A 22995-nucleotide genomic window follows, 5' to 3' on the forward strand; every position below is an offset into this window, starting at 1 on the left:
TCCCTAGCCACCTTCAGTGGGCTTGGCAGCCTTTCAGTAAAAACCTCCTGTTCATCATCCAATCTCAAGTCGATCAAGAAAACCCTTCCACTCTCTGTTCCTACGGCCAGGACGCCTGTAAAGCATTGTAGGGCGTCATTCAACACTTTAGAAACATTTACGCCTTTCTCAAACGTCGAAACCGGCTCCAAACAGGTAACAACATGCGCACAACTAATGGCCTTAATCACTCTTGACACCGTCGGATCAAATAAGCATATCTGAGAGCTGGCTTGTCCAATTTCAACGGCAACCGCTAGGATAGAGTCTCGTTCCATTTGAAACTCACACGCAGCCCGCACGCACACGTCCACGCTTCCACTGAGTTCTGCGCAGAACCTCCAAGCCGCCACTCTCGACGACGTTTCGTTGCTGATTACTTCTAAACGATTTCCTCTAGCTTGCCAACTCAAACGGCCATCTAACGATATCCTTCCCACAATGTAGGTATCACAGTCCGAAGAAGCTACAGCGTCGTCCAACGATTCTGTGGTCGAAGCGGGAAAAGGACGACGTGTCGACACCGAATGAGGCTCCAATATCCGGCGAATCACAAAAGCCTCTTCAGACATCTCAAATAATTATAAAATATGATTTGTGCTCTCCCAATTCAAAAAACAGGTCACTTCACTTCTTACCAAGTTTGGTGTCATAGATGTAGCGCGCGCTAAACATTTTTACAGTCAAGTCTAGCGCGCGTTACGCATTGATGGCTCAAAAGCAGAATCCGAATAATCCTGTTGTATTTTTCGATGTTACAATTGGGGGCGAGGTGAATCGATGTAAGTTTTTAAGACCTGCGTGGGCTATATGTGTGTATTTTTGTGCAACTGTAGGAGGTTGGACGCATAAAACTGGAGCTGTTTGCAAACACGTGCCCTAAAACAGCAGAGAATTTTCGGTGTGTGTTTACTACATATGGGAATTATAAATTACAGTAGTTATTGGAAGTTTTAGACAGAGAAAGAGACAGACGGATGGACAGACAGGTATACATACATACATACATACATAGTTAGACAGACAGACGGACACACACACATACATATACATAGTATAGTGATACAGATAGACATACATACATACATACATAACATACATACCTAGACATTGTACATACAGCAGACATATAGACAGACAGAAAGACAGACATACGTACATATGCAGATACAAAACAAACAGACAGACAGACAGACAGCTGTAGTTTGAATACTTTAGGAGCTTGTAATTGCTGTGTATTTTCATGTAGCTTGCGAACTTTACTTTTTTGCCTTTTGCTGATATGTATTGTAGTTTGATGACAGTTTAAAATATATGTATTGACAGACAGACAGACACACAGACAAACACCTATGGGTGGCCACACCCACAAACATGCCCAATAATTCAGCAAGCAGTAGGAACACATTGATTCATGTCTTTGTCTAATAGGCAATTCTGCACGGGTGAATTCAGGTGAGTTTCTGTTGTCCCGCAACTGCTAATATCTAGCCTTGTATAAAATGCTACAGGAAGGATGGAGTTCCGATTGGATACAAGGGTGCTACGTTTCATAGAGTAATCAAAGACTTCATGATTCAGGGAGGCGACTTTATCAAGGGTGATGGTACTGGCACAACCAGCATCTATGGAATGATGTTTGCAGACGAGAACTTCCATCATAAGCACACTGGCCCTGGAATCCTCTCAATGGTGCATTATGGTGCATGCTGCAGTGTGTGTGTGTGTGTGTGTGTGTGTGTGTGTGTGTGTGTGTGTGTGTGTGTGTGTGTGTGTGTGTGTGTGTGTTAGTTTGCCTCTCACAATTATGTAATACAGGCTAACAGTGGATCCCATACCAATGGCTGTCAGGTACGAAACTATCTGAAAGTTTCAGCACGGCCAAATGGCACCAACTTAGGATGTGATCTTTCTTAGTTCTTCATTACATGTGCCAAATGTGAATTTCTGGACAACAAACATGTCGTCTTTGGTCAAGTCATCGATGGTCTTCTAGTCATGAGGAAGATAGAGGTGCAGGAGCAATGGCTACAAGACTATACTGCTTCACTGGAGTAATATCTTTCTTACTAGAATGTTCCTGTGGGCCCAAACAATAAACCCAAGCTGCCGGCAGTGATATCTCAATGTGGTGAATTATAAATAGGAGTCTGATTAGGAGGTGTCTTCGTGATGTACTGTAGTGAGTGACTTGTAGGCAGACATCGAGTGCAATGCTAAATATATAATGCCCATGCTGTGGACATGAGGGTAGTTGATATAACTGTGTATTATGCATCGTTAGGTCCAGCTGACAATGTTGTGTAACATAACTGTTTTGGATACGTTTTGCTATCTGCTACCTCGGTTATTCTCGATCACTTTGCTGCGTGAGGTTGACGACCATTGACTATGTATACACCCCAGTCTATACTTGTTGCCATGATCTGCATCTGTGTTTATGTACATGCCTGCTTCTGTATCAGCAATTGATAATATAGCCTACATTTGCTGAAGTAGTTGCTGGATAAAGGAATGGAATTGTTGAGCTGTACAGAACAAGATGTTATGGCTACAATTTCAACAGATTTGTATTGTTTCCACCTTCACGAACTCTTCGACTGTCTCTTCCGTAGAGAAACATCAAAATATTAACTGCTTCCCTGCAGCAAGCTTCAGCGTCTCGAAATCGATGCAGTTTAAGAAGGCAACCGCTGTAGTTTTGAAGGACTAAAACAAAAGTGATAGTACAAAGTTATCCTCGTAGTAAACAGTTTTTCTAACGTTTAGCAAAGTCTAGTGACTGCGGTGCCTTGTCTTTCATAATGTTAACGGCTTCGAGGTTGAGCTCAGCTGCCTCTGCAAAGCGATCTTGTGAGAAGAGAACACCACCAAGATTGCTCAATGCTAAAACAAACTTTACATTAACTCAGATTCAGAACAATTAGTAGCTAACATGACGTGTAACTGTTGGACAAATGTATGCTGCATTGAATAATATGTGTGTGGCTATCAGACTATGTTGCTGGCTGCCAGTCTGTGACTGTAATCATCCAATGTTACACACTGTCTCAAGATGTAAACACTTAACAGTGTCATGTTACGTCAACTGACCTGTGAAATTACCACGAGACATTGGAGGTAAAGCAGAGAACATGTGACGAGTCTTGACATTGTAAAATGCTATATCAATATCCTTAGTGGTCATCTCAGGACTTTTTAATTTCAACGTAATTGTGAATAGTGCTGTTTACTTGTTTGTGCTGATATGCTTGTTGCTCACACATCTTGATAAAAGCTACCATTTAGAACTTTGACAAAAGGCATATAATCAGTTGGTGCAAGTAATTATTGGATTCAAGTCTATGTTGCCATACCAGGATAACGGCATTTACCTATAACATGCTACTGTACTTTCAAATAGTACGCAACATTAACAACAAACATACTAAAAGTGTGGTGCAATAACACAAAGAAAAGCCTTTTTCTAAATTAAAAAAGAGAAACGTTTTCATGCAACATTGACATTGACCTAGCCTATGGGTTGCATTATTAGAGTGATTGAATGGCAGTCAACCACACCCACAAAACTAGCACTAAATTGTCTTTATAGTCGGGGGGGGGGGGAGTCTAAAACTGCGATGTTTCTATTCACCCCTCAGTAGACAAAGGTTTAAGTGTTTGAACTGAAAGTACTTACTGTTTCTAGCAAAACTCAACTTGTCTCCAAGTTAGAAAAGTGTCCAAAGTGACAGAAATGGAGAGATACGCTAGTGTGATGGTTACTATGGCAACCAACCAACAAGACTTAATTTCCGCGTTACTACACAAGTGATGTCACTTTCACTAGTGCTCTGGGACATCCCATTATACTAAAAACTAGCACAACTTCTGATCATCAACAAAACAGTCACAAATGCGGAGAAAATGGTGATCGTGTATGCATTATGCTACCCATGTAACAGAATCCAATATTGAATCTCAAATTACAAGAACCGGTAAAATTGCACTTCTGATACCTAAACATTTTTTACGTTTAAAAGCAAAACCATTAATCTATATTACTATCATCACTGTCACTTCTAGACACACACTGTACGAGATCATCAGGACAGTTACTGCAGTCCAAACACTGACTCATATCAGTACACAACAATCCATCGTGTTTGCAAGAGCACCGAGTGGTTTTGCATCCTTTCTTACAACCACAACATATAAACTCCATTAGCTGACGTGGAGCAAGAAGCTGGTCCAACCAGTGTACCAACTGTCCATCTTCAATCTCCCAGCCATACACCATCGGGACTAGGTACTATTGGTCGAGGCTGAAGTGCATGCTGCCAAACTGCTGCCTGATAGTTTGCTCTTTTTGCATGAAGATGTAAGGTATCACGACATGGCGGCAACTGTAACAAACTGGATCTATTAGAGCAAAACAACTTGTACCTAGTTCGTTGACATCACTCACGTATTTCTGGTCTACCATACATTGCACAGACAAACCTTTCTAATTTAGCAAATTGATCATCTGAGAGCTCACATGACTCTCCTAGAGTAGCAAAAACCCTTCTATAAGACTCCTCTTTCAACAAAAGAAATCCCTTTTTCTTGCCTTGCCCAGAAAAGGTGCTGTAATTGTCACATCCTGTTAAACTGTGCAGACCAATGAAAGAAGGCGAAGACGCACCATGATAGTGAGCCACTGCTGTGACATCCACAAAACGTACTCGGTGTCTAGTTCCTGTATTTTTTATTCCTGTAAATTTGTATAAACATCACATAACTTGAGGAACTCTTTGCATTCCATGATAGCAAACAACGTCTCTTCATTGCACTCTTTTAACTCCTTCAAATATTTCCAGATTGTGACAAAGTCAGTTTAGATGTCATTGTCATCACACTATACTCCAAAATTCTGAAACCGAAGCCTGTGTAAGGCCCCCATAACCAGTTTGTGCACCCTGACAGCTCTATTATAGTGCCTTCCTGTTAAAACACCTGAAATGGATCCCTCAGCCACAACTCCAGACTCCAGCAAAAGGTCATGCAAACCAGATCCTTCAAATCTCTTTCCAATTACTGCCAAGAAGTTGTAGGCTATATGGAAAGCACCCAAACGAAGCATCACAGATCTGAACTCATCAGAATGCTTCCAAGTTATTTCAATGGCTTTGGCATATATAGCTTGATCAACAACAATAAGTGATATTTCTTGCTGAATATGTTTAGTCATACCAACAGTACAAACTAACATTGTATAGACTGTGTCCATCTGTGTAGGAGGTGCAGCAATCAAATGACAGTAGGCCACAATGCTTGGTGTTGGCAAGACAGCTTTGGGTGCAACTGATGCATTGAATGCAGACCAGCTAGGTATAGTCTGCAGATTGTCATTAGATTGAAAGAAACTCAATGCATTAATTTCTTCAGTCTGAGCACAACGAGCCAGCAGCCATACAAAATCCTGGCTTTAGTACAAGTCATGAACATGCAGTGGAACAGTCAACCAAGACAAGTCAATGTCAAAGCGGGGGTGGGGTGGGGGGTGGGGGTGGGGGTTCACTGTGTGCCCCAGCATTATAAGGCAAAACTTCAGAAATACTGGAGCAATAGATCAGCGACGACTTCTAGGTAGTGGTGTGGTTACTGGCAACTGTATAGGACCAAATAATCTACGTTGAATGGCAATTCCATTAGTACAATGAGTAGTTCCTTTGCCACTAAGAGTTTCTTCGCAGATGTCATTATTGTTCCAACAAAACGTCATCCATGAACCAACCTGTATTGATGGTGGAAGATACACTTCTTGTTCAAGTTGAGCTTGCACATTCTTCTCTGCTAAGCAGGTCTCCATTTCCTGAAGTTGTGATGTAGATATGAAACCTATCAAGGAGAGTGACAACCTGCTTGCTACCAGTGATATGTTTCACCGCCATTGGAAGGCAAATGTGTTTTGGTGGCTTGACTCGACCTCACGTTGATTTGTGAATAATGTCTTGTGCTATACAGACAGAATGCTTCTGTGCATTGCTGGTGATGAAGACTGTGCATGGTCGTTGAAAAGCCTGTTGTCTGACCATTCCCCATCCTTAACAAAAGCTAAAAGTTTGTACTACATAGGAGGCATGTTCTCTGAGTCTCCAGTAAGATCTGCAGTTATAGGAGGTCATGTTGGTGTTGACATTTCTCGAATTTCTTGTCAAAGCATCAGAGCAACGTGGTACATTTCACAAAGAGCTTCACTGTTCTTTCCATGATGCAATCCTCTAAAATCCGAATCATATCCTACTTCAACAAGGTCAGCATCCGTCTGACTTGAATCGTCTTGACTACCTTCTGTTTGGCTGTCTCCATTTTGTTCCATCAGCTCTATGACACGAAACGAAGGTAGATTTGCTGCATGTACTATGCAGGCCTCAGACCTAGATGGGGGTTGGTAGAACACCAACTGTTGACCAACTGTGCACGAAGCTAACGTTTCACTTTCTCTGTCCTGTACTGAGGATTTTGAACACCATTTCTTTCCAACAGCTGCACAAATCGTTCACAAATTCTAGGCATGTACTCAATCTTGTTACCTTCCAGCACTGACAACTTGATTGATTCAAACAGCTGGTCATAAGCTGCTGTGTATGCATCTCCTTTCTCTTCAGTGCTATCTTCAAACTGTTTCAGTGCTTTGGGATACGTAAATTTCTGTAACAAGACCGATGGTAAACAAGATCGTCAGCAACAGCATCCCCTCTGCTAATCTAGATGAACAAGAATGCGCTCGTCTTGTCGCAGATGAGCAGCTCTAAGCATAGTCTCAGGGGTTACTTGAGTGCACTTTACCAGCGGCTCTTTGCGACGACAGTCTGATCTATGATTCTTCTGTGACTGTTGGCAAATGACACATAACTCTTTGACCATTGCAAGACTGAAATGCTTACTTCTACAAGGCTCTGCTAATGAAGGTATAGGCAAGGAACACACCTCTCGAGACACTGCGACCACCATTTTCACCTCCAGCTGAAGCGACTGACGTACACTGATCAGGTAGCAATCTCCTCAGTTTGCATATACATTTGAAGGCACTAGGAAGAGTATACGCCTTATAGCATTCTCGATGGTAAAACCCACGCGCGCCATTGTCCCACAGACTTCCGACAAACTTCACGAAAGCAGCTTCTTTCAGCCGCACTCAATTCACTTCACTAAAGGCTGTTAGCAAACCAGAACCAGATCCAGTGTGAATGCAGTAGCACAGACACAACGACCAGTCCAGACGATGGACTTAATTTGGCTGATCTGACACTGTGACGAGAACATTTGATCGCTTCAGGCACGCTAGACTCGTCACATTGCATCATTCTACTGCGAAGAAGACAACCCAAGCTACAGTAGAAACTTCTGCAACCACAGTGTTGACCTACAGTGTTCTAGAAGGAAGATTTCTTCTCCATTCCACAAGCTTAGTTGTTGTGTCACTATGACAACCAGGACATTCCCCGTATAAGTGCAGCAAAGAATGAAGCTCCTAAAAACTTTACTTTGGACAATTTTCGGCATTGAAGACAAGTTAGGATCTCTTTTACAACAGCTAGACTATCATCTTAAATAGACAAACCTTTGTCTACCAAGAGGTGAATAGGTACGCAATTTCTAAGTCTATTTTGGGACTTGGCGCTGAACTACTACAACAGCAAACATAGCAGCATGCAACAGTCAAGTCAACTTACTAGAGCAGAGTTCAGGGTGTCCTGGAGGATAAATATTCCGTTCAATTTCCAGGCACTCTTTCAATGCAACGGCCGCATCAGCATATCTGTCCATCTTTTCCAAGCAAGCACCATAGTCGTTTAGACCTAAAAAGTCTACATGACACTTGCTGGTAATCAAGTCAAGCTCATAATGCTCACAAACAGTCAGATGATCTTTTACTGACGAGTGAGCTCTCAGCAGAGGCAATGCTGCCTCATACATTGCAATCGCTTCGTCAAACCTTTCAAGTCCCTCCAAACAAGACGCATTCCTGTTCATGTCTAAAATGATGAAAACACAAAAATACGAAGCTTGAATGTTAATGCAATGACTTAGCAGATTACATATTGCTAGATCAGGATGATCCGGTGGAAGAGCTGATTTAAGTATTTCCAAGGCTTCATTGCTGTACTTAAATGCTGTGCGATAGTCCTCGTTTTCTGAGTAGACATCTGCTAGATGTCCTAGAACTTCAAGAAACACACTCACTTCACAGCAATGTTGACTACAGTAGATCCACATCGATGCACATCACCCATATTAAATGAAAATTATTTCAGCATTCTGCGGCATTCCACAAGGCAATTGCAAATTGCTACCTTAACTAGCTGTTCTAGCCATGCCTATGACTGTCTGTCTGTCTGTCAATACATATATCTTTCATATTTGAATTAGGATACAATAGCAAATGGCTAACTGTCTGTCTGTCAGACTGTCTGTTTGTCAAATCTATCAGACAATCTGTCTGTCTCTGTCTGTCTGTCTGTCTGTCAATCTGTTTGTCTGTCTGTCTGTCAATACATATATTTTCAAACATTGAACTATTATACACCATCTAAGCAACTAAATACTACTGAAGCCAATAGGGCTTGGTTCTACCTGTCTCTCTGTCTGTGTGTCTGTGTCTGTCTGTCAGCTGTTATTTGCTGCAATACCATAGTGGCAGATAAATGAACTCCCAAGAAACTCAATGCTACATATAACAAAATCAGTACACTGTCTCTCTCTTTGCCAAGGTCATCATGATTTTGCATCTGATGACACATCATGAGACAATTGACATAAACTTGAAATGAAACAAGTAAATATTCAGCAATAGCCTTAGCTCTGCCCATACAGTGTTGAGTAATGGAAAAATTGGCATTACAAATGCTCTTGTCTTTTGGTGTAAAAGCCTATCTGCATGTCTGTGTATCTGCATACCTCTTGATAGATCACTGTTAGTTTCTCCAAGGGTTTCACGATGAACTTGCAAAACTTCTTTAAGCAGCCTAATTGATCTATCCAACTGCCCAATTTGTTGCAGACAAATCGCCAGATTCATCTTAGCTAAACAAAGAAATCAATAACTAAGGGTAATGACAAACAAATCAGTTACCAGCACAACATACTTGTAGCAATACTTTCTCTGCTTTGTCCTTCACATGTGCTTTCTATACGTAGAACTTTCTCATATTGAGCTATAGCAGAATTCCAATTCCCTGCCTTGTCGTATGCCAGAGCCAGATTGTGAAGAGCTGCAGCAACAAATTAGAATACTATACAGCATGCTTACATCACAGCAACTTGCAATGTTTCATACAAACGATTGTATCATCAATGCTTCCTTCTTCTTCATTGATTTTCAGTGATTTGTTATAGAGAGCTACTGCTCGATCAAACTGAAGCTGGTCAAGGTAGCAACCAGCCAAATCATCAAGAACTAAAACAATACCACAGGAACTTGCAACTACAGTCTATCTACTGCAACCACAAGGTAAATTAATTATGACACCAACCGGAACCTACCTGCCGCATACACGCTACGAGAAGCCTTCTGCATGTTAGGGTGAAGTTGCTTGATAAGAGACAGCGCCATTTCAAAAGTCTGTTCTGCTTCTTTGGAACGACCTTGTATGTCTTTGGCTTTGCCTTGTAGCCTAAGAGCTAGAAGAAAACTCATTTCACAAATCTGTAGACTTGAATTAGAACCTGTCTCTTGCAACCTCGACAATAAGACATTACAAGACGTGGATCTTTCCCGTCAGCACTTTGCTTTTCAGCCATTTGGAGCTTTTTGCTACACAGCAAACTTGCGGTTTCGACATGAACAGCTTCCAGTGAGAACCGACAAGCAAGATCCACCAAAGAATCGGCTGTTGATGAATCGTACTCAACACTCAGAATCCGTCTTGCAACCGAGTAGAGATGCTGGATCAGCATTGACACCTCAGGCTTCCCAATGTTATCACTTATAGAGCGTCGACTAAATGACAATGTATCGAGTAGAATCTGAGACATCGCGTCGAGCCTCTGATGCAGAGAAGAAAGATCTTGAAGCTGCCTTTCCCAAACCGATTGCTGAACTAGAGGATGAACATTATATTGAGAGCCATTAACATCATTACTTTCTGTAACACCAATCAAACTGTATTCAGACAAACTCGTTACAGCAGCACTCATTTCATACTGAGCCACATCATCATTATCAGAAAACACTGCTCGACATAGCAAACTGTCGGGAATTTCCCGACTGGATAGTAGAGATGCAAAGTCTAAAACCATGCTGGCATGTGGATTTTCACGGGTGACCATGTCTAGATCCATCTCCCATACTATAAAAGATAGCTTCTTGTCAACAAGCTTTTTATAAACAGACATGAGCATTTCCCTTTGATACGGCTTAATGGTGAGAGACGTTAGAAAAGACTTAGAAGAATTAATCAAGTCGGACAGTCTCAAAATACCATTGCTACGTAGGACTCCTTCTATCTCAGTCAATCGAAAGTATCTGAGAATTTGATTAAGGTCGGAGTCATTCGAGCTAAGCTTCGTTTCTTCTGCCTTCAACATCTCGTAGTATTTCCTGCAACCCATTGCTTTCTTCTTCATAAACTTTGCCGCATGAATAATGGCTAGTGCTAGCCCTTCTATGGGTGATTCTTGAACAAGCTTCTTAGCAAACCTTAACTCATCCAGAGATTCCTTCACAGTGACTGCTTCATCAGAGAGAGTTGAAACTCGTCCTGCAGCATTCAGCAAGGCTTGAACTCCATTGTCTCCATCAAGGTATGTCAATGAAAGCATAGTGCCTCGTTGCATAACAGAGTGGTCACTACTGTGTCGAGTTGTTATCAAAACATGAGCAGATGCATGCTCGTGGGGCAAAAGCTTAGCAATATTATCAAGTTCATCAGCAGAATCATAAAGCAAAAGAACACGTGGATGTAAACGAACATAATCCATCAGCATCTCAAAATCCTCTTCAACTGAGGATGAAGGCTGCCGATATTTCGAACCCAACTGGGCCAACTGCAAAGACAAGAAATCAATAAATGCTCATTACACAAACAATGACACATACAGCTCGTTTAAGAGAATTTTGCAACGATGCTTGACTCTCAGAGTTGAGATGGAACACGCCATCACTATATGCATCTTTATATTCATGCGCAAACACGATAGCTAAAGCTGTCTTGCCAACACCTCCTAAGCCCGACACAATCTAACAGACAACACAAATCAAGAAATTACAAGCTGCAGTAACAGCATGATTACTGTGAACCTGAATGATCACAGTTCTGATTTCCAATATGCGTGCAGACTTTGGGTTGTTCTGCCAAAAGTTATTAGCAAGTTGGGCCAATTCCATTTCTCGTCCAAATATCATTGGTTTCCTTCCGATCTCTGATGGAAAGATAATGCCCACTAAAATCCAAAATGAAAAAAATTACTAAATATGCAGAATACTTGCCACTCACGTCGCTAAATGTAACATATATTAAAATCTGTAGAAGAACCATCGCTATAAGTAAAACAATGACTGTCCTACAGCTAACAGGTCCAGTATTGCTTAGTACTACACTGTACATGCATGTACCAAAAATTATAATAACAAAAGAAGGTCAGAGTCTCACCTGGGCCTGGGCCTGTATCACGTTTATTCTTCCTCGCTTCGTCAAGATGTGCTCGAAGCACAGACACGGGATCATCTGGACACGACTTGTAGTACCAATCAAACACCACTTGTTTAGATCGTTGTTGATTAGTTGGTAGGTCTGCCTCATAGCACTTCACGTCCATCTCTGTAAAACCAAGCTGAACTGCCAGCTGTGACCAGTCAGTGCCAACAAGTTTTGCAAATTGAAACAACTCCAAGTCACGTGAGCTGCCTGAGTGACAGACAACGATAAATAGCAAGAGCTGTGTGATTAGGCAAGAACATTTTACCAGCTGAAGCAGAAGGTTTAACTCTATCTCGTCCGCTGGCATCTTCACTGCTCAAACGTAATACCTCTGCAACACACTTCAATACATACGTTTCACAACAGCAAAATGAAATGTTTAATTACTTAGTGAAGTTTCTTGGTTTTCTGATCGTATCACTTTCAGCTCATTGTTTAGTATCTGTAAAGGGTTCTGTGGAGCATTCTTATCATACCACTCATACAACATTGCGCAGGCCGCCTTCTGCATTGTTTTGTGGTCGTCTCTGTAGCACCGCACTTCGACCTCTCGGAATCCCAGTCGCAGTGCAAGTTCAGGCCAGTCTGTTCCAACAACCCTTGTGAAGTCAGACAGTAAGTTTTCTATCGACATTCCTAAATATCCAACAATTAGACAAAGATTTACTTTATTAAAAGCAATAACAAACATTACACTATATTGCAATATCTCTCATACATCATGTGTGTGTGTGGTGTGTGGTGTGTGGTGTGGTGGTGGTGGTGGTGGTGGTGTGTGGTGGTGGTGGTGGTGGTGGTGGTGGTGGTGGTGGTGGTGGTGTGTGTGTGTGTGTGTGTGTGTGTGTGTGTGTGTGTGTGTGTGTGTGTGTGTGTGTGTGTGTGTGTGTGTGTGTCACTGTGTATGCATGTGTGTGTGTGTGTGTGTGTGTGTGTGTGTGTGTGTGTGTGTGTGTGTGTGTGTGTGTGTGTGTGTGTGTGTGTGTGTGTGTGTGTGTGTGTGTGTGTGTGTGTGTGTCACTGTGTATGCATGTGTGTATGCGTGCGCGTATGTGTTGATCCACTTGTCTGTCACCATGTCTGTCTGCCTGCTTGTCTCTACTCAACAGTCTGTCTATCACAGAATTCTATACGATGCCAGTTGTTCTCCACAGACACAACTCTCTAGCAAACACAAGACAAACCAAACAGACACATAAACATCGATCTAGACAATCAAATCGATACCACTAATTTAGTGTACAAATGCATATGTATAGTAGGGTGTCTCTGTTCAATTATCTCTGTCAATGTCAGTGTTCTCCCCAGAATCTTTTGGCAGAGCGGGCCGGGCCGGTCTGCCTTATTCTAAGCAATTAAGCTTTTAGGTAAAGTAGATCATCCAGATGCCAAGACTTGAGGATCTCAAGTAAGCTTAGATTAGTTTCTTAGTTAAACTAATTAACTAAGAAAGCGGGTGGCATCTAATTGTGCCAAACACTAACACTTTTACACCCACGCATGCAGCCCTTACCTAACCATGCTTTCACAACTGGTTTTCATGTGCAAGTTGGTATTTAACTGCCATTGGGCGTGGCATTGGGTAACGCCCACTTTATGGAGTATTCCACTTTGCCTTCTAAGATTTCTGGGGAGAACACTGAATGTCATGCAGGACATGCATGTGTGATGACATGACACTATACAAGCAATGCAAATATGCTATTTGTGAGAGACATGCAACACTGAGCAAGTACACAGACAGACAGACAGACAGACAGACAGACAGACAGACAGTGAGTTCAAGACTTATTGGAGACGATTAATGTCCATTACTTTACAGCGGTGTAACAGTATGGTTTTGGCGAAGAAGATTGACAGAATAGTGTGTAGAAATGACTCCGTAGCTGGTTTTTACAGTTACCAGAGTGTACGTTAAGCTTTCATTTCATGACCCTTTGGGTCATTTTTCTTGGACTCATAGATAGTGATTTAGCGTTGACTGTAATAGCGTTGATGTTTACCAATAGATGTTTTTGACAGACAGACAGACAGACAGACAGACAAACAGACAGTAGCAAGTACATTTTGTATACTTATTGATTAATATTATTAAATTATTTTAAAATTTTAATAAAAACAAATACATTTGTTTCTATTTAATTTTGTTAATAATGGATTATTAATAAATTATTTAATTAATTTATTAATTATTAATTATATATACATATATAATTCTTATATATTTCCTATGTCTGTCTGACCAACACGTGAGTCAACGCAACTCTTACATTAAACCTTACTAGACATCAGACACAACTGCACAGTATACCCCTACTATCTTGAGTGGCATGTTCATGTTCATCAACATGTACACACTCCAATCGAGCATCATCCGATCTTAGTGTTCGCTCTAAACGGCAATCTTGCAGTCTCTTCGATATGTTGCACAGTTCGTCTTTCTTCTGTTGCAAACTTTCGTGCAGACAGCGAATAACAACAGCACCAGCCGACTCGTTAGTCTCTAGGGACTGCACCAGCTCTCTGACGTCACACTCCAACTGCGATTTGAAAGCTTCCAGCTGTCGTAGCTCATCGGTACTAGAGTGTGGTTCTACCATTTCCGTAGTCTTGATGCCTGAATGTGCGGAAAATTAGATGAAGATTGTCTAAGAAATTTAGGTAAATTATTCATACGGGGTATCTACCACATAGAGGGTCTCGTGTAGCCAGACCCTCTCCGCGATAATATTTCCAGCCATTGAAATCAAACTGTACTAAATTACCCGGATTACCCGATTGTGCGGTCAGCTCCTTTTCTATCACTAGTAAATGAAGCTGTGTTTACACCCTCGCTTCAGAGCTACGAGCGTATATATTTGCATATATGTGTGTGTTTGTGTGTGCGTGTAGTGTGTGTGTGTGTGTGTGTGTGTGTGTGTGTGTGTGTGTGTGTGTGTGTGTGTGTGTGTGTGTGTGTGTGTGTGTGTGTGTGTGTGTGTGTGTGTGTGTGTGTGTGTGTGTGTGTATTGTGAATATTAATACAACTTTTATTAATTTGTCTGTTTATTGTCATTATCATTATTTATTCATTAGCTTGTTGCTAGAATGTATAATTCTTTGAAAACACAGGGATGCGTCTATGTGATTAAAGATAATTAACTAAATATCATCAATGTCTCACACTACACTTCGAATTCAGCACAAGTGACAGAAGTGATGTGTGAGTGTGTGTGTGTGTGTGAGGGGGGTTTGTCTGTGTGTGTCTGTGTCTGTGTATGTCCGTGTGTGTATTTATTGTAAATGTTAATGTATATTTATTAAATTTTGTTTATTTATTGTCATTATCATTAATTAATCATTAGCTTAATTGTTGCTAGAATGTAAACGGTAGTTCTTTGAAAACACATGGGTTTATCAATGTGATCAAAAATAATTGACTAAATACCATCAATGTCCCACACTACTTTGAATTCACTACTCAACTCTTGCACGGAGCGGGCTGTTATCTATGGCGCGTGATACATGCCAAAATAAGAATAATCACGCATTAGGGGTAGGGTTTTTTTGCATTAGGGGTAGGGATTTTTTGCATTAGGAGTTTTTTGCATTAAGGGTAGGGGTTTTTGCATCAGGGGTAGAGGTTTTTTGCATCAGGGGTAGGGTTCTTTTGCATTAGGGGTTTTTTTGCATTAGGGGTAGGGGTTTTTTGCATTAGGGGTTTTTTGCATCAGGGGTAGGAGTTTTTTGCATTAGGGGTTTTTTGCATTAGGGGTTTTTTGCATCAGGGGTAGGCGTTTTTTGCATTAGGGGTAGGCGTTTTTTGCATTAGGGGTAGGCGTTTTTTGCATCAGGGGTAGCGGTTTTTTGCATTAGGGGTAGGGGTTTTTTGCATTAGGGGTTTTTGCATCAGGGTTTTTTTGCACCAGGGGTAGGGGTTTTTGCATCAGGGGTAGGTTTTTTGTATCAGGGGTAGGTTTTTGTATCAGGGGTAGGAGTTTTTGTATCAGGGGTAGGAGTTTCCTCTGTTAATTATTTTAGAGGTATCTTTAGCTAGGGGTTTAGTGCATGAAGAGCATCAGTGTAACTCTAGCTTGATTATGCTAAAATTACAGGTTGAGTACAAATATTTGAATTTTTGCAAGTGTAGCAGCCTGTGAAACATGCACACCAGTATGTACATATATGCCTAGTCCACAAAATCACTGCATGGTCTAGTATCATTGTATATAGTTTGTAGCTCGTGAAATTATAGCTTGTGCACTGTACACACAACAATCTATAGATAACAAGTATTGCCTCGACTAACTTTAATTAACTACGTACTTAGGCAAGTTGTAACAAAGTTTATTGTTAGCAAATAAATGTCTATTCCAAAACAGTCACTCTCACTTAGTGGGTCAATGGTCTCAATAAGCCTAATTTTTTGGTCTGGCAAAAGTGGACATAACGTTTCAGGCATGTTGATATTATGGTCGTCTTGGTGTGGTACTGGGCCATTCCAGTCAATCCCATTATCATCAGTGACAACCTTTAATTTGCAAAAGAGAAAGAACAAAGTAGAGTAATTACACTGTAAGGTAGCATATTATACTGTCTACTAACATCTTCCTGAAATGTTTCCACTGCCACTCTATGACTGGAATTTGCCATACTGGTGAGGCCTTCAATCCATAGCTGATTTGGTGTACGTTTAGCACCACTGAGTACATGCTGAACCCATGCTTGCCGCCATGTTTCAATGTGCTTGTTTATTCTTGGCAGATATACAAAGTGGAGGCAAAAAATGTGAGTGTCATTACCAGGATCAAGAACCCTACAATTTTCCAAGTGTGAAAATATGTCGTAGTACAATCCTGTGACTCCCAGAAAGAGATCTCGCCACAACCTTTCAATTCTCTGGTTGTGGACACTTTTCCGACTAGCACGCTGCCTCGATTCAAACCACGAGAAGGATGACTCAACATGTATCGAGCAACTGCAATGTTCTCACCACCATGATCAGATCGAACTCTTGATGGCAGACCATACTGATTAACAGCTCCAATGAACAAATTCAAAACGGTGTCTGCTCTATTGTTATCTGAACAATATAGAAATACAGGAACTCTGGAATAACCGTCAATACCTCCATGAATAACAAGTCTCCACCTATTGAATAATTAATCCAACATTAGATTGCATGCCATCACAATTTCACACAGTAATATATTGCATGGTTACTGCTGCATGCTACCGTTTAGTCTGCAGGGTGTAGATATATAGCATGCAGCTATGCGTATATACAGTACCTTATCAATGTATGATTTCCATCAATATGTCACAACGCCAAGGGGCCAGAGACGGAGTAAGAGCATCTTGGATGAGAAAGACATAGCCAACGAGCTGCAACACCTTCAGGATCAAACCTGAGTACAGCTTCCCTAACTCGAATTTGTTGGACAAGAATCCCCTTGGCCTTGAGAAGTCCGTCCAAAATTCAGTATCCGCAATGAGGATACTGTTCCTTTAGCTCTTTCACAACTGCATCAAGATCACTATTTCAAATGTCTGAAAATCTTGCACGTGAACTAAGATCAAAGTCTGTCATTCTCCTTCTAACTGTTCTTACGGAAACCCCTAACATTTTGGCGATGATTGGAACAGTAAACCCGTGGCCTAGAAAGTATTGTAGCTGCTCAGAGGTCACACAAAATTCTTGGTCTACCACTAGTTGATTGTAGGGTGGTTGCCTGAAAGGAATCATCGACTCCGGAACTCGATGAAGCTCTCGCTTGCTCCAAATATCTTGCGGCTTCACGAACATACACAAGAGAATTTCGTATGTCAGAATTTATCTCTAGTGCGGCCAATCGATTCATAAATATGTGTGTGTGTGTGTGTGTGTGTGTGTGTGTGTGCAGACTGTCACAGAAAAGGCTGACATCAGCAAGCGTGCTAGAATCTAGCTGAAAGGACATGATTTGCCGTTGGGCGTTATTCAGCAGTCCTCTGATAAGGCAACGAAGCTCCTCGGCTGTTTCCTCTCTTGAGACGGTCATGATCTACCGTGTACAACTAGTCTCGCAAGACAAGATTTGCTCAATGTGTGACTTCACGAGTTCCCGTCAAGGACCTCCTCTCACATGCGAGCAACACGTGACGTCGCACAGTGAGAACGAAGGCGCTTGGCTTGAGAGGCTAGTGCCAAGTGCAGAGCCATCTATCTATGGTATAGCTAAAATTATATATTAATTAATTAAGCATGCACAGTGGCAAGAATAGAAATATACAGTGCTCGCAAACTCCACCAACCCTATTATGTTATCCTACAAAGTCTATAGCCCCAATAATTATAACTAGCCAATACTTCAACTAATTACTACACTTGACACTTCAACGCCTTTAGTACCTAATTACTACACTTTAATTGATATTTAATTGTTCACCCCTGCACCTGTTTCTGATACTTGTGGATCTGCATGCATGCTAAGGGGTCGTCCATATTTATCGGCATTTTCACGAGCGTACAAAACGTACGCTGGGGGGGAGGGGGTAAAACCAGGCGTACGCTTTGGAAAAATGCCGTTCTAACGCATGCGTAGGACGTTCTCACTGAGGTAGTTCAATGGTATTGCACACAGGTTCGCGTGGTCAAACCAACCATTACGCTACGTAGCAGTTCGCTGCATCCGGGTTAATGGGCAATATCCGGGTTTCTCTTCTCGCCTCGTGTCTTGATGGATAACGTAGAGAAGCTGTTAGAGTTGTCAAACTGTGCGGACTCTGTACATACGCACCCTGTGAATGCCTATCAGCATTTTGTCAACGCTTTTGTATATATCAATAACAGTTACGGCAGGCAAGATGCTGTGAGGAAGGCGCAGGAGGTTTGGAAGGTTGGGAGTGATGAGAAGGATTACATTTTGAAAGAAGCTTTTCGGAAGATAGAGATGACGACGAAGAGAAAAATTACGTCGTACAAATTAGATATCTGTGCATTATTGTTAATAACAAATACGAAAAACTTTCTGTGTATGAAGTATGGGCCTATTGAAGCATGTATTATTATTAATATTAAATCAGCATTTTTCGCGTACGCTTTCAGGGAGGGCAGAGGGGGCAGAGGGGGCAGAGAAAAAGCGTACGTTTTGTACGCTCGTGATAATGCCGATAAATATGGACGACCCCTAAAAGAAAATGACAGCTGTGCTAGATCTGTATCAATCATAGGAGTCACTTCTTTCCATAGCCTCCATAAAACAACAAACCAGCAGTCATGGCCTGTTTGAATTTAGCTTCATCTCCATTGTATTTAGTTGGTGAGACCAATTCATGTCCACAAGTTGATGCTGTGGGATAGATGTCCATGCAGTTAAAGTGTAAGCTGGGCGTAGGTTCAAAGCCCATGACAGGAATGTTTTCACATGATGTGAAAAACACTAGAAAGTCTGCCATAGTAAGATTCTCACAACACCACCTACAAGTATATATACCATAGACAGTTAATTAATTGTCATATTATAGACAGAGTCAATACAAACAACTAAACCTTCCAAATCTTCAAGATAGCGACAAAAATAGATGTAATTTGCTTTTTCTGCTCTCCTAAAATTTGACCCCTTTTCAGAAAAATGCTTCTCTTTTAACAAACTCTTGAGCACAACTATATATAAGCACAATTAAATTAATTTATGATTTGTTTAAAAAAACTGGAAAGAAAAACAGGTAAATATATTAATGCAGTACTGCATGTACCTGCAGTCAGAGGGTTGCGTTCTGCAACAAAAAGACATTGAAACACATGAGGGTGCTTCATCATTGCTGACAGTACACGAAGAGTTTCCAGTCCTTCACGCAATTGATCTAACTCAGCTTTTACACTGAGTAAGCAAAAATGAACTGCTAATGCAGACAGCATATCCTGCTTATAGATACGAAGAAGAGGCTTCGTGTAGCCTGCATCCATGAGCTTTGCAGCACTTCATTGTCTGCCAGTAGATTGTCGAATTCAGGGCCATTGGCATCTGCAATCTGTAGAACTGTCATTGCAAACAACAAGCAAAATGTGAACAACTACAACAGCACCTGCTTAGCAATTGAACAGACGTCTGGATCAGGGATGTCCATAATGTCTGGTTTGATTTCAGTTAGTGTTTGCCACATAAGTAGCTATAAATACAAGGTGCAAAGACAGGACAGCCCATGCCATCTTGAACAATTGCCATCGCCATTAAAACTCCAAATTTCTTAAAGTTTTCTTGCTATAACAACATTGATCTGTTAACAATGGCAGTAAGGAGAACATGATTTCTTACTGATAGATGTTTCACACTATGAATGGGTATGCATCTGTCATGGTTACCACATACCAGAGAGCCTTGAGCATTCCTGGCAACTAAACGCCACAACTCTCTTCTCAGACTGCCACTGTCCACTCCCTCTTCTCCAAGAAATTCAACCTGGTATAGAAGCCATTGTTAAAAGTTGGAAAGAGTACACATGCCCTAATTATATGTACCGCAGGTGTCTTTTGTGGATCAAACCCTCTTTAATTCACTGAATCTAATGCATCCATCAAGCAGTGTTCCCTTTGAACATCGAGAGGGAAAACGAGAGCCAAGCTAGTGGTAACTTGTTGCTGCAACTGTTTTATAAGATCAAACAAGGTTGGAGTTGCGGGGATTTGACCTAAGTAGTACAAACAAAAGCTTAGATAGTGTATATCAATACACACTAAAAAGACATTCAGCTATTGCCATAATATCCATATATCCGCGCTGCTCACTCATAGTATGACATGATAGAGTAACAGACAGTCTATTTAACAATTAATTAATACAAGGGGAATAAGAAAAGAGCTAGACAAATTAAAGTGTATTATGCAAGCTAGCTGATTATATACTTAGGTGACATATCACTATAATCAATAACAATGAAAGACTTATTCAGGTGCTGGTGCATATAAAGCATCATACAAAACTGAGTACTACATATAAACACTCCTTTTTCTAAACCTAACTTTTTGCTTACCAAAAATTACATAAGATTTGCCACTGCTGGCAAATTGGGTTGTTAGGCCTTAACCACAACTTCTATAACAAGACTATCCATTGGTTTCTGCAATTACTTCAGCTTCAGCACACTATGTTGAATTCACTAAATTTACAGAAATAGATAATACGGTATATTAATTAAATTATAACCTGTAATAGTAAATGCATAAATGCAGAAGTACACAAAATTAAGGAATTAATTAAGTCATATACGTTGCTGTATTATAATGAGCACACTTAAAGCACCAATCACATCCTTCACACACACACACACACACACACACACACACACACACACACACACACACACACACACACACACACTTACCAGAGAAGTCTTGCACAGCATCTTCCGCGACAAGTCTTACTTCAGTTCTGCCACAGAACACATCAGCTAATACTTCATTTGAGCTGTCAGACAAAGTAGCTGGAGGATGGTGGGAGCAATCTTTCAAAGCAACTTTAGTGGGGTCACTTATTGATCCATCAAGTGCCACCCACATTAACACAGCCTGAGGAGACAAAATCCAAATTACATTAATTAACTTAGTTTATTGATTAAATTTAAAGGTGGATCCTGCGCGGAGAACTGCGCACCCCTAATGCAAAAAAACCCTACCCCTAATGCAAAAAAACCCTACCCCTAATGTAAAAAACCCCTAATGCAAAAAACCCCTAATGCAAAAAACCCCTAATGCAAAAAACCTCTACCCCTAATGTAAAAAAACCCTAATGCAAAAGCCCCTAATGCAAAAGCCCCTAATGCAAAAGCCCCTAATGCAAAAAAACCCTCCCTCTAATGCAAAAAACCCCTACCCCTAATGCAAAAAACCCCTACCCCTAACGCAAAAACCCCTAATGCATAAACCTCTACCCCTAATGCATAAACCTCTACCCCTAATGCAAAAACACCCCTAATGCAAAAAAACCCCTACCCCTAATGCAAAAACCCCTAATGCAAAAGCCCCTAATGCAAAAAAACCCTCCCTCTAATGCAAAAAACCCCTACCCCTAATGCAAAAAACCCCTATCCCTAATGCAAAAAAACCCTAATGCAAAAACCCCTAATGCAAAAAACCCCTACCCCTAATGCAAAAAACCCCTAATGCAAAAAACCTCTACCCCTAATGTAAAAAAAACCCTAATGCAAAAACCCCTAATGCATAAACCTCTACCCCTAATGCAAAAAACCCCTAATGCAAAAAACCTCTACCCCTAATGTAAAAAAAACCCTAATGCAAAAGCCCCTAATGCAAAAGCCCCTAATGCAAAAAAACCCTCCCTCTAATGCAAAAAACCCCTACCCCTAATGCAAAAAACCCCTACCCCTAATGCAAAAAAACCCTAATGCAAAAACCCCTACCCCTAATGCAAAAACCCCTAATGCATAAACCTCTACCCCTAATGCAAAAACACCCCTAATGCAAAAAAAACCCTACCCCTAATGCAAAAACCCCTAATGCAAAAACCCCAATGCAAAAAAACCCTAATAAAAAAACCCCTACCCCTAATGCGTGATTAGTCTTATTTTGGCACGTATCACGCGCCATAGTTATCTACGTTATGTCTCAATTCGGCATGTATAGCGCTCTTGCATCACTGGAAGTTAATAAATTAATTAACTATTGAGATGGACTATCAGATCGATCATTATCATACTTTTATAGAACCGTCGCCATCTTTCGTTCCGCTAATTCGTTGTAGCTAGAGATCGATGTACGTCTCCTAGAGGCATGGAAAGTACTGTGAAGCGACATACATGTACAGCTATAGCGACCGGATCCAGAAGAAAGCAGCGTCAACGTTTCCTACGAATCTTTCTTGCAAGACGACGTCGATCGTTCATCATCAGTCCTACCTAGAACATATTGCTCTCTTGAAGATCGCAGATGACATGCTGGTGGTGCGCATGCAACGGTGCTTAGCTAGATGCATGGTCCCATGGGACCCTAGCGTGGCTTCTTGAAGAACGATGAATTCGTTTGTTTTGCGATTCTTTGTAAAAAGTAACAAACGCATACAACTATTACCTGAACTTTACTCTGCTCTTCTTGGTTTGTCGACAGTTTGACCGTAAAATGGAGGTTTACGACATCTCGGCTTTTCTGTCATAATCCGCGGGATTGTTACGTCACCCATTGTTGATGTGCCAAGATTGGCTCAACAAATTCCCAAGAGTGATTCACGCTGACAAGATAGTATTACGTCACCTACATTTAGCGTCCCAAAACGACTGCTGATTGGCTGACAAACTCCCCGAGCGTGACACAAGCTTACAA

The 22995-nt window shown here is 41.1% G+C and overlaps 3 protein-coding genes and 1 long non-coding RNA gene across 5 annotated transcripts in view; 1 reads left to right on the top strand and 3 right to left on the bottom strand.

Annotated features, from left to right (window-relative positions):
• LOC134182787 (protein ELYS-like) overlaps nt 1-685 on the bottom strand; it is a 22124-nt gene extending 21439 nt beyond the window's left edge. Inside the window, exon 1 of the mRNA XM_062650224.1 lies at nt 1-685. This exon is cut by the window's left edge and continues 71 nt beyond it. Within this exon, the coding sequence (XP_062506208.1) occupies nt 1-611 (611 nt within the window). The 5' untranslated portion in view covers nt 612-685.
• A 36-nt stretch (nt 686-721) lies between these two features.
• Nucleotides 722-2363, top strand: LOC134182789 (peptidyl-prolyl cis-trans isomerase H-like). The gene is made up of 7 exons (XM_062650225.1): nt 722-811; nt 876-940; nt 1471-1494; nt 1551-1731; nt 1858-1890; nt 1957-2052; nt 2113-2363. Exons 1-7 carry the CDS (start codon nt 749-751, stop codon nt 2179-2181), a joined length of 531 nt encoding a protein of 176 aa, XP_062506209.1. The 5' UTR covers nt 722-748; the 3' UTR covers nt 2182-2363.
• A 64-nt stretch (nt 2364-2427) lies between these two features.
• LOC134182407 (uncharacterized) lies at nt 2428-14363 on the bottom strand. The gene is made up of 17 exons (XM_062649806.1): nt 14014-14363; nt 12093-12341; nt 11971-12036; nt 11658-11912; nt 11306-11448; nt 11105-11245; nt 9747-11052; nt 9550-9687; nt 9344-9463; nt 9153-9278; nt 8965-9090; nt 8106-8231; nt 7920-8042; nt 7740-7865; nt 2803-2925; nt 2623-2748; nt 2428-2567 (listed from the first exon to the last, which is right to left on the bottom strand). The coding sequence occupies exons 1-17, from the start codon at nt 14300-14302 to the stop codon at nt 2521-2523; spliced, it is 3630 nt and encodes a 1209-aa protein (XP_062505790.1). The 5' UTR covers nt 14303-14363; the 3' UTR covers nt 2428-2520.
• A 1394-nt stretch (nt 14364-15757) lies between these two features.
• On the bottom strand, nt 15758-22915 carry LOC134182364 (uncharacterized). 2 transcript variants are annotated; one of them, XR_009970321.1, is made up of 10 exons: nt 22747-22915; nt 21045-21228; nt 20182-20351; nt 19979-20122; nt 19749-19924; nt 19419-19694; nt 19213-19326; nt 16973-19140; nt 16287-16832; nt 15758-16212 (listed from the first exon to the last, which is right to left on the bottom strand). It is a non-coding gene; the product is annotated as an uncharacterized LOC134182364 (long non-coding RNA). The 2 variants fall into 2 exon arrangements; XR_009970322.1 differs by lacking the exon at nt 22747-22915 and adding an exon at nt 22376-22484.
• Between the last annotated feature and the right edge of the window lie 80 nt (nt 22916-22995).

This window comes from Corticium candelabrum, chromosome 7 (genome assembly GCF_963422355.1).
Source record: "Corticium candelabrum chromosome 7, ooCorCand1.1, whole genome shotgun sequence".
Lineage (NCBI taxonomy): Eukaryota > Metazoa > Porifera > Homoscleromorpha > Homosclerophorida > Plakinidae > Corticium > Corticium candelabrum.

What these genes read in the sequence shown, in the direction of transcription:
- LOC134182789 (XM_062650225.1), top strand. Translation starts at nt 749, where the DNA reads ATGGCTCAAAAGCAGAATCCGAATAATCCTGTTGTATTTTTCGATGTT. An exon ending in CCCATACCAATGGCTGTCAG is followed by an intron (nt 1,891 to 1,956) that starts GTACGAAACTAT and finishes GATCTTTCTTAG; the next exon opens with TTCTTCATTACATGTGCCAA. An exon ending in TAGTCATGAGGAAGATAGAG is followed by an intron (nt 2,053 to 2,112) that starts GTGCAGGAGCAA and finishes CTTTCTTACTAG; the next exon opens with AATGTTCCTGTGGGCCCAAA.
- LOC134182407 (XM_062649806.1), bottom strand. Translation starts at nt 14,302, where the DNA reads ATGGTAGAACCACACTCTAGTACCGATGAGCTACGACAGCTGGAAGCT. An exon ending in TCAGAACTGTGATCATTCAG is followed by an intron (nt 11,246 to 11,305) that starts GTTCACAGTAAT and finishes GTTGTCTGTTAG; the next exon opens with ATTGTGTCGGGCTTAGGAGG. An exon ending in GTCACTAGACTTTGCTAAAC is followed by an intron (nt 2,749 to 2,802) that starts GTTAGAAAAACT and finishes CTTTTGTTTTAG; the next exon opens with TCCTTCAAAACTACAGCGGT.